An 11654-nucleotide genomic window follows, 5' to 3' on the forward strand; every position below is an offset into this window, starting at 1 on the left:
GCAGTCAAAGGCGCTAAAAATAATCGGTAAGAAGAAACAGCAAATACAATAGGGACACCTCCATCAGTCGCTGGCTCGGTCCCTAAATATTCATAAAATATGTCACATAGTCAGGGGTTGTCAGTTAATGATAGAAAGGGGCTCCCTTAAGGAAAAAGGTTGGGAACCACTGTTATGAATTATATTTTTGCAGTTTAAAAGCAGCGTTAACATGGACAAAACATCATGAACTGTCACTATAAATCCTGCACACAGTGTATATAGAAATGTATATAAATGTAATAATCATTCCATGTATATCCATTCATATATTTTGTTTGCACTATACTTTGTATTGTTTGAAGCTTACAGAGAAACTTGACCTATATGAATATATAATATAAATATAAAAATATAAAAATAATATTTTATTTATGTTGCTGGTCATTGGTGTTTTTTATTTATGTTAATATGACTATGTTTATTAATATGTACACCTATTTTTTCACATACTTATGTACAGACCTATTCTTTACCTTTATTTGTTCAGCTTTGTTGTCCTTGTTCTTAGCTGATGGCATGTATATAACCTCAAAGTACTGCATGATAAAATAGCTATTTTAGTTTTGTGTGTTTGCATGTGTTTTGCAAAAACATGTATATATCATTTCAAATGATTAACCCAATGTCTGTCTCTCTCATTCAGTCGTGACTAAACTGCTTACTTTTCATTTCTGATCCCAGCTGTAGATCGACTGTCCAGTTTGACAGTTTCCAGCAGCCTGAACACAGCCAGATATGTTCAAGGAACATCTGATGAAGTAATAAATGCGATTTCTTGGCATTCTAACCACACAGTCCAAACAGACCATGACTTTCAAATACCCATCACCAATATAGATGACATTTTATCAGAAGGGAGCCTCTGCCGTGGTAAAGATATACACATCAAATCCCCCTACAAAACATCATCTAACGAGTCAGTGTCCTGCTGTTCAAGCCAACAAACTGTAACCATGTCTGAGAAAGCTAGCATTCTGGTTCCAATACAGTCCAGTCCCCTGGACTGTTCCATCTTGCAATCTGGAAATGAAAAATGTGCTATCCTCCCTGTGGAGACAACCCATGTGAACCAATTAAAGGAAAACAGCTCTTCTGTTTTCAATGGATCCATTCCGCAAAGCCCTAAGACTGGCTCTAAATGTATGTACCCCACAGGAGATGACAGTAATTCAAGCAGTGACTCCACGACTGAAAGCAGTGTGATGGTCAATAAAATGTCCGGCAGTGGTAGTCTTCATGAGCCCTCCTCAGATGAGGGAGATGTGGAGATTTGTTCTTGTGTTGCCCAGCAACCTGCTGCTGGTGGACTCTCTGATTTAAACCAGTCACCAAATGGGCCTTCACATTTTCAACATGCCAGCAGTCAAAATACAAACCTGGAGCAGACTTTTGATGTGTTGCAGGTCTTCTCTGATGTCACACCGACAAAAAATGAAAACACTGTTGCAACAACCCAATGCTCACAGCTTTCTCAGTTATCAGGGGTCTTTTCTACAGAGCAACCAGGCCATTCTTCGTACAGCACAATACCTGTGTATTCTATAGAGTACCACATTCAAAGTGTTATTCCATCCTTCGACAAAGTTAAAGCATGTGTGGCATCCAGTCCTGGACGCCTAAGCATTTACAGCAGTCCTTCCCCACCAGATACCCACAGTGTCACTCAGGATTCCGCTGCAAATTTGCATTCAGATGCTTCACTGACCTCAGATTTATCGAAACATTTGAATACACAAACACCCCATTCACCATCAGTGGAATCAAAGATCTCAGGTTCTAGCCTCTGCAAATCGGATACAGTGTCAGCATCAATTATAAACAAAGAAAGGGTTTTGGAGTGCAGAACTCATTCAAATCCCCATGCTACCTCCTTGCTTAAGAAGTCCTCTGGACTAAAAGTCTGTGATTATTCAGACTGTCCTAAACTTCAAAGCAGGCCAAACACTACTGCTCCCAGACTGAAGGGCCTAAGTATTAAGAGTAAGAACAAACCACAGGAAAAGCCTCTCCAAACACCTACCAGGAGTGAAAGTCCAGTTCCTTCAAACACCAGTGCTTCCATGGAACAGTCAACAAAATCACCACCAACTGCAACCACGTCACGCTTTTTAAAGACCAATAATCAACCTGATATGAACAAAAGTCTTGCTTTGCCCGAAGTAAGTGACAGAAGGCAAGTTACCAGTGAGCATGGACCATCAGAAGACACATTACAGACTGCACAATTGTCCCTGGAGAAAGATATTCCTTTAGGCAGCATAACACGCCGATCACACCGACCTGCCACTCAGAGAACATTTATAGAAGTTCAACTGTCTTCTTTATCTGATTCATCATCACTAGTTAAAGCACAGAATAAAAAAGTTAATTCAAAAGACTCTAAACCCACTAAAAGAGGCAAAGATGCAGGATTAGCGCCTACTCTTTCTTATGACTCCACAGTAGAAAAAACTAATGGCATGGCCAGTAACACAGTATTTAGTGTGCTAGGTTCTACTAAAAAAACTCATTCAGCCATTAGTAATGGCTCAAAACCCAGTACTATTGTAGAGACACTAAAGTCCAGCACATCCAGACCGCACATAAAGACAATGGAAAGGCGAAGCTTCTCCACAGACACTGCCTTGTCTACTAACTACAATCCCTTCTCTGTCCGGCATAAGATTAAGTCATTTGAAAACCTGGCTAACTTTGACAAGCCTGTGGCTAAAAGCAATGACAATCAGTCCTATGCTCTGGCATATAGAGCCTCTCTTAACCAAAGGATTGCCGGTTATATGGGCTTGGTTAATTCTGTTGACTGCCAGGCACGACAAAAGAGTTTTAGTTCTTATGTGGAGAATCTAATCCCTACCACACCCTGTTCACCTCTTCTTGGTAAATCTCCATCTAGCATAGCACTGATAAACCTTGAGCTTCCACATTCAAGTTGTAACAGGACTCCTCTGACTGAGGACACTCCTGTGGCTGAAGTTGAAAAAGCCCCAGATGTGTTCACACCACAGACCCCTCAGGTGCTGCGGAGGAAACACAGCAAACTTCCCCGCAGCAGGTTACGGCAGTTTAGGGCTCTCAGTATGCCTGAATTGGAAAAACTATGCACAGAGGATTTTACCACAGGGCATGGTACAGCCGCAGATAAAACTGAGCCTGGCATCCATCCCACTATATATCCCACGGTCACTGAGAGCTTTTCACCTTCTGCAACCCTGACTAAAGTGGATGTGAACCAAGGTGATCTTGGGTCCACTGAAGAGTCTCCTCAAGGAACCCCAGAGACCAATGAACAACAGGCTGGCTGGTCTATCAGGTGCGGCTTTAAATTAAAACCTGCTTATTTTAAATCTTTCATATTCAGAGCAAACGGAGTGCTGCATGAATTAGTCATAAAACCCATAAATTAGTTAGTTCCGCTTCCCTGGCATTGACATTTAAAATGTCGGACCTAGGCACCCCCAGTGGTTGTATTAAGACAATGCTGCAGACTGCAATGAAGCTACAATAGAACATACAATAGATGAACTCTTGGGAGAATTAATTCATAATATGCTAATAATATTGTGGTCATATCATGATATTATCATTTACAGGTCATATCATTAGAAAAAAAGTAGTGTGAATAGTGAGAATAAGGCATAATATGGTTTATTTTATTAGGACTGAGGCTTAAAACGTTTTTACATTTATTATTATTATTTGTCAGGTCTTTTATCCAAATGAGGTACAATCCAAGCCATATTAGCTCTTGAAATTCCAAACAGATATTAAGCAAACCAACATCAAATAGTAGTCTTGTTTGAAATGGTAAACATGGGAAATAAATACAGTAAATGTCTTCAATGTGACTTATTTTTTCTACAGTTTAAAGGAGCTGGCCACTTCTCCTATGAGTCGGTGTAAACTGCAAACACTGCTGTCCTCCCTGACCACTAAATCACATGTGTTGGCACAGCTTCAGGAGGACAAGGCACTTTCAGAGGTAACGCCATACTGCTCATACATATATTATCAAAACTTACTTTACATATGATTTAACTGTAGACTATATTGTATATAAATCCTACTCTCTGTATGAATTTTTCACATTGACTCTCTCCAGGTTAACAATAATACTCGCCTTGTTGTCCTGAGTAAAGAAGAAGGCTCAGGACTTGGTTTTAGTATTGCTGGCGGAGTTGACCTTGAGCAGAAGGCAATAACAGTAAGTACAGTATGTAAAGCTGGACATCATTTGGAGTTGAATGATCTGTCTGTCTTGATAATAATATAATTGATAATAAAAACAATGGTGGAAATGTTCAAAAACAGCCTACATATTAATTTGTTTGTAAAAATAAATATGGCGTCTGATGACCCCTAACGGTTTTGTTGCAGTAGTCCAAACATAAACTGGTGTTATGGCCGTTTCTGTTGAAGATTCATAGTGTCATAGTAATTAGATCAATATATATACCATAAAACCTATAACCTGGGTCCTTATTTGCTTTAATCACTGAACTCAACCTGCCTTTATCTGGAACAGGCGTCCGTATGAGACAGCCAATAATTCCTTTTGGACAAAACAGATCACAAATAAATGAAATTGTTTTTTCAAACTAATAGTAAAATGATTTGGCTATCAATTAACACATCAGTTATGAATAATTAGATTGATGATTTAATACTTGATAATTAATACTTGACTGGATTGAAATTCATTTTAATCAATCTAAATTGCACTTTTTTAGTTTGCAGTTTTTAAATTTGTAATCTTTTGTCCGTATTGCAGTTTTATTACCCTGTAAAAGCACCTTGGATTTCCCTGGTGTATAAAATGTGCCATACAAATAAAGTTGCCTTGCCTTGCCTTGCCTCACGTGTCCAGGTTCATCGAGTCTTCACCAAAGGTGCAGCTAGCCTGGAAGGCACAATCCAGAGAGGTGACAGCATTTTATCCATAAATGGCTTAAGTCTGGAGGGTAAAACCCATGGAGAGGCTGTGTCTTGCCTTCACCAAGCCAGGCTGTCTAATCAGGCCTTAGTTGTCATTTGGAGAGACAAGGACAGTGAACTGAGTGTCTCTGAAAGACATGACCCAGCTACTCAGCCAGAGAGGATGTGTTTTGCCAGGAAAAAGTCTTTGAAGGCGGCATCAGGTAAGATCTAGGTCAACATCTGACAAACCTGCTCGTCTTCATGAGGGTTAAGTACTTTTTTCCCCACTGCTGCTCTTTGTTAACATTAACCTGTTATATAACATTTGTGTACTTGTCACAGATGACAGAACACTCTGATGTACTTGTCCTGTCAGTCCACCAGTCCAGCTCCTGTAAACCACTACACTGTTATAAATATAAATTACAAGCATCAAATGGCCCATTATAAGCAACCCTTGCAGCTGAAGAACGTTAACTTCAATAGTAAGCAGTAGCAACTTGTCATAAAGCACCTATGTTAATATTTAACCTCTGTAATTCTGGGTGTTAAATATTTTTCAGTGGTGGATGTGTATCCAGATGGTGCTTTAACAGTGGAGCTTCACAAGTCCTCGGCTGGCCTAGGCTTCAGTCTGGAGGGAGGAAAGTCCTCGAGCCACGGAGACAGGCCTCTCATTGTCAAACGCATCTTTAAAGGTGACCTTTTTTCTATAAGTCTCTCAGAAGGTACATGTTAAAGCTAAATATTGATCTACAGTCCAATTAAGTGACATTGTAATCTTGTGTTCCCAGTGGTTCCCAACCTGTTGTGAGTTGGTGTTCAGTTCAGAGTTTATATGATCCTCCAACTTATTTTAGGGAGAGATCTTGATTTTTGAAACCATCCACCTCTCATTCCCACACACTTTTTTCCACTGGAAGAGCACAACTACAGCAGAGGTTTACTGTGCTAAGGCAACAAAATCTAATGATGGTACAGAATATAGTTTATCTTTATGAATTATGTTGATGCTGGATTGGCAAGAAAACTGTCGACAAATGACAGCCTTTAGCTTGTATTTCTAGAGTAATGTGGTTTTATGGACACGTTAAGAATAGTTAAAATGCCATATTTCTTAAAGGGAGTTTGGTGCATGTAACTTCAGGTGAATTCATACTGCTAATACGTATAGTTTTTTACATTTTAACACCACTACAAAAACACAAGGTAACTATTTAAGTATGATAATGCTATCTGACGTTGACTGCTGTTAGTTATTAGTTTGATTCATTGAAATTAATTAATCAGTTTTCTTCTTCTTCCGGTCTTTGTGTTAAGCTAAGATGAAACTGAAGTGAACAGTGACTGTGGAGACGTCAAACAACGGGAGCACTGATATAAATTTTGTACTTTTCCTTTAACAGTTGCTCAGCGGCTCCTCGGCAGTAACAAACTCTGACCAATCAGATCAGTTTACAGCCACGGCTCAGCCAATAACATCCTGTAATCCTGCAGCCGAGGATTAGACAGGACACAGTTTATCCTCTGAGTGTTAACAGGATCCAGCTCTCTGCTGCCAGCGGATTATCAGCTGTTTCTGTCCAACCTGAACACTTCAGATCACTGACAGAGTTCATGTCTGGATTCACGCTCATAAAGCTACAGACGCAGCTCGTTACCAGCTGCTCTCCAACCTCCTCTGCTCCCTGCACTCACTGCTCACATCCAGTTCAAGACTCTCGTCCTCTCCCACCATCCTACATCCAGGACATGGTCCAAGCAGACTGACTGAAACTCAAATGTCATACAAATTGTTCTCATTTCACCGCCAACACAATGTTAATGAACATCTGGAGGGACCACGTTTCAAAGTAAAGCACTATATTTAATAACCCATTAGCTTCCATTAGACAGCAGCTAACATTAGCATTTAACCACTTCCTCGCTAATATAACTGTTTTATATTTGATAGTAGATTAATAAAAGAGTTACATGATACAATTCAATGCACTGATATTTCCTAATTAATCAGCACACATCCTGGGCACATTTATTTAAAGCAGCAGTAGGTAACTTTAATATAAAATAACTGCTGAAACTTTCACTACATCCTAACAGATCATGTGTGAAAAACTTGTCTCCAGCTAATTGATTAATTGACTAGTTTCATTTAGACTTCATTTTGAAGAAATTATAATTATATAAAGTAACTAAAGCTGTCAGATAAATAAAGTAAAATGGAAATACTCAAACTACAGATTCTTCCACATTGTGCTGCAGTGTAATATCCAGCCAGCTGTTACTGTGAGTCTGTCAGGTGAAACCTTCAGTGAACTGATGATGATGATCAAGAAGTTTCCTCCTGCAGATACAGGAAATACATCATCAGTGAACAGGAAGCTGCTGAGGAGCCTCTGAGCAACAGAATGTCATTTAGACGACGTCGGCTCGAGTACAGAGCGCCATCAGTCTGTTTCCATCATCATCATCACGTCATCTTCATCCACTCACAGTGATTTACACTGTGTGTGAGTGTGTGTGTGAGTGACTGTGTGTGTGTGTGAGTGTGTGAGTGAGTGAGTGTGTGTGTGTGTGTGTCTGTGTGTTCAGTCTATTACAGCTTCATATTGCAGCTGCTGCCTCACTGCATTAAAACGTCTGTTAGAGGTGAATTTATGTCAGCAGGTTCCCATTAGCTCAGATATATGACCTCACACACACTCATACACTCACACACACTCATACAGCTGGTTTCTGTATAAAATGAACACACTTAGTTTGTTCTCAAATGTTTTTATAATCACAGATTCTTGACTTCAGTAATAGTACTAAAACCTTGATGGTAATCATTATAATGAGACATAACATCGACATGATTCCAGGTTCACTTTCATTAACAAAATCACATTTACATCAATCAGCTACCTCATTGGCTGCAAATGAATCCAACGGTGTAGTAAAACCTGCAGTTCCTCTAACATCCACTAGAGGCTTGAGCAGTGAGTCGGTCTCCATATGAAACTGCAGAAATAAACATGTTTACAGCCTTTTGGTCTCTAGATATCATTTCCCTGTTCATAACAGCTGTACAACTCACCCCTTTAAATTATATCATTATTATATTATTATGCAGAATTAAGGGCGTGGCCACTTTAAGTGATAGGCAGTAACCAGGCTTCATTCAGCTCCGCCTCTTTGACCATATTTGGATAGACACACTGAGCTTCAGCAACCTGCGGGGACTCTGTATGATTTTCACAGGTTTGGTGGTTAAACTACCTTTAAATCACAAACTTACATGTTTTCAATTATAAATGAATGTATTATATTGATTTAAATATTAATTGTAAACTATATTATTTGCATTTCCTTGGAGCAATCGCACAATTAATGTTTAATTATTGGACTTCACTAAAAAAAATCAATTCATGAAATAAGGTTAATAATAATAATAATAATATCATTATTGTTACTATTATATGGATCAAAAAGACAGCACTGAACCCCTGACCTGTATGCAGCACTGACCTGCCCTCTCTAGGGTTAGTTAGTTAGTGTTATTGTGGAGCTGTTGTCAGTATTGCATGAAATGTTACACACACTTGCAATGTGGCTTTATGTACAACATACTCAACTTTGGTTGGAATCTAGTTCACCATTGAAGAATTACGGCCCGTTTAGTGCATCGGGCCTCCAGACTTCAAAAGTTTGGTAACCAATTACAGATGATCAGTGATATCTAAACACAAACCTATAAGTCTTGTTCATCTAAATATGTTATGTACTGATTTTGGTGAAGGTGAAATATGTGTCAAAAGTTTGATTTTAAGAATTTGATTTGTGTTTCTTGTCGTCTGTCGGAGGCTCTCCACTTCATTAACAGACTCTCATCTTAGACGCAGCCTCTTCACATCAGAGCTGCTAAACGACTCATTGACCTCCGTTGCTCGCTCGCCACTTCCTGATTGGCTGCCGCTGACCTCGCCACGCCACTGCAATGACAGGAGGGGGCTCGGTGATAGGCTGAGAAGCAGGAAGCGGCGACTGAATGCATTAGCGCCATTAGAGCGACACTCTGGTGTTAATACAACACTTCATTATCACACAGAGAACATCATGAGTAACTTCTCATGCACAGAGGTTCATATTAACAAGAAACAGAACAAAAAGAGGGTGAGATAAAGAAGAAACTATGACAAAGACAAAGAAAACTAAAATATGAGCATAAATGTACAAAAATCTGAAAAAAATAAGAAAACCTTTTGAATAAAAAAAACATTTAAAGTCAAACTTATTTATTGTCTATTTATTTCATAAATTTGACTCAACATGAAGATTAATTATTATTCTTTCTATGACAGAAACTAACAACAACAACAAATGAAGAAAGTAAAAACAAACAGAGAAACACAACAAAAACAAAAACAAGATTTACAAAGAAGGTAAAGAACACAAAGATGATGCAACAAAGAGGAAGACGAGGCCGAAGAGGAACATAAACAAACAAAAAACGAAAACGAAACAGTCAACAAGGAGGAAGACGGAGATGAAGACAACAAAGACAAAAGAAAAGATGGAAAAGAAGAAAACAGAGAAGATGAAGATAAATGAGCTGATGAAGAAACGCAAAGTCAAAATTAAGAATACGACAGGGATCGCTCTGATTGGACGGGACATAAAGCAACCGTCCAATCAGAGCTCAGAGATCATCGTCTGTTTCTGTAACGAAGCAACGAAACAAAGAAGTTCAAACAACTGGGAGAAGTTCGGGAGGGAGGGGGGGGGTCATGATGGTTGACCTTTGTGGCCCCGCCTGTCTTAAAGCTGTTCTGCTTCAGTAATTACCATGGTAACAACACATCATCATTATCATCATCAGCGCCCAGCAACAGGAAACAGTCGCTAATTTAACCAGCTGTGTGTGTGTGTGTGTTTTAACCAATTATCACCCAGCAGACACACACACTGGTGTTGACATGAGGAGTAAAAACTGTTTACTGTCTCTCTCTCTGTCTCTGTCTCTCTGTCTCTGTCTCTCTCTCTCTGTCTCTCTCTCTCTCTCTCTGTCTCTGTCTCTGTCTCTCTCTCTCTGTCTCTCTCTCTCTCTCTGTCTCTGTCTCTCTGTCTCTGTCTCTCTCTCTCTCTCTCTCTCTGTCTCTGTCTCTCTGTCTCTCTCTCGTTTTCCTCTTGTCTCTTGTTTCTTGTCTTCTCTCTCTTCGTGTTCTTGTCTCTGTCTGGTGTTTATCTTCTGTGACGTCGTCTGCATCGGGGTACTCGTGTCTTTTCTTGCGGTTCTCCTTTTGCTCGTCTCTCTCTCGTGGACTTACTGCGATCGTGCTCATTGCGACCATCTCTCGCTACTTCTCTCCTCGTTACATGCTGCATGTCATCCTGCTATTGATAATAGTGTGTGTTATAGTCTCATGTTGCATGAAACATTGATTGTATGGAGATATATTGTATGAGAAATTCACTTGGACAATAGATTAATGTGATACTGATGGAGAGATTGTGTATTAGGTACATGATGGAAGGTATATGTTCATCTGTAGACACTGCTAAAGGATAACTCGAAGCAAGGTGTAAGACTTAAGGTGGAGATTTCTGCAATGTGTGAGATATTAATCTAGTCCCACAAAAAAATTACATGTAGATAGAACATTAATCCTGGATAATTGAATATATGTGTTGGGTGAAGATTAACCGTGAGGACGGAGTGTGTTTACTTATTTCGTTCGATGTAAGTGAATATATCATTGCTTCCCAGAAGAACAAGATATTTTACTAGTTCATACTATTGCCCAAAAAACCCTTGAGAGAGCTCACGTGGGTCAAGGAGGAGGGTATGGGGTGACGCTAGATGTAGGTGTCCTTAGTCGCTGTAAGCTACCGAATGTCTACAGTAGAATTTACTTAGAGATCCTATCGGAATCATGGATCTAATTTATACACTCGCGAAGAGTTATTCTACACTAGGCGTCAGCCCTAATTAAGATAATTTAATTAACAACAAATCATGAACATTCATGGGTTTAGTCACGTTTGGATTTATGGCGGGAATTGCGAGGTAGTGGAGAGTTATAACTTAGGCAAGTATTCGACTTGAAAGGAGGAATATTAAATGGTGGATCATGGATATGGCAGATTAGAGTTTCGGAATTCATCAAATGACTTGGTCTAATGTAGGTAGCACTTATTACATGATCAGAGCAGTGTATTCTACATATTAACACTATGACGCCAAATAATATTGAAACACCTAATATAATTATAAATTTATAAACTATAACTTAATTTCATTCAACAACCCTTGAATCCTTGAATCCTTGAATCCTTGGGTTTTGTCATTTTTGTTATTAAATCTTACAGGATCTTGTTTTATGTCACTGGCAGAAATGAGCTTCCATATGACATTGTCCATAATATATATATAATATTATTATTATATATAATAATTATAGTTACAGTCTTTATAGTGGAAGTATGTTAATATTATGTTCTTAATATATGTTGTTTGTAACAAAAATAATTTCCTCCTGGGATTATTAAAGAATTTCTGATTCTGATTCTGTTTAATAATAATAATAGTTATAGTTATAGTATTTACAGTGGAGGTATGTTAATAATAATAATAATAATAGTTATAGTCTTTACAGTGGAGGTATGTTAATAATTATAATAATAATAATTTTAATAATAATAGTTATAGTTATAGT

The 11654-nt window shown here is 38.7% G+C and overlaps 1 protein-coding gene across 1 annotated transcript; it reads left to right on the top strand.

Moving 5' to 3' along the window:
- Window positions 1-6: 6 nt before the first annotated feature.
- On the top strand, window positions 7-5654 carry LOC118325308 (PDZ domain-containing protein 2-like; the record flags this gene model as incomplete). The annotated part of the gene is given in 5 exon segments (XM_035657933.1): window positions 7-3352; window positions 3904-4021; window positions 4142-4243; window positions 4907-5177; window positions 5520-5654. Coding segments are annotated over 5 exon segments (2983 nt in total), but the record flags the coding sequence as incomplete, so codon positions are not given.
- Between the last annotated feature and the right edge of the window lie 6000 nt (window positions 5655-11654).

Source organism: Morone saxatilis, unplaced genomic scaffold (genome assembly GCF_004916995.1).
Source record: "Morone saxatilis isolate NCDOM2014 unplaced genomic scaffold, NCSU_SB_2.0 Contig16, whole genome shotgun sequence".
NCBI classification, from domain to species: domain Eukaryota; kingdom Metazoa; phylum Chordata; class Actinopteri; family Moronidae; genus Morone; species Morone saxatilis.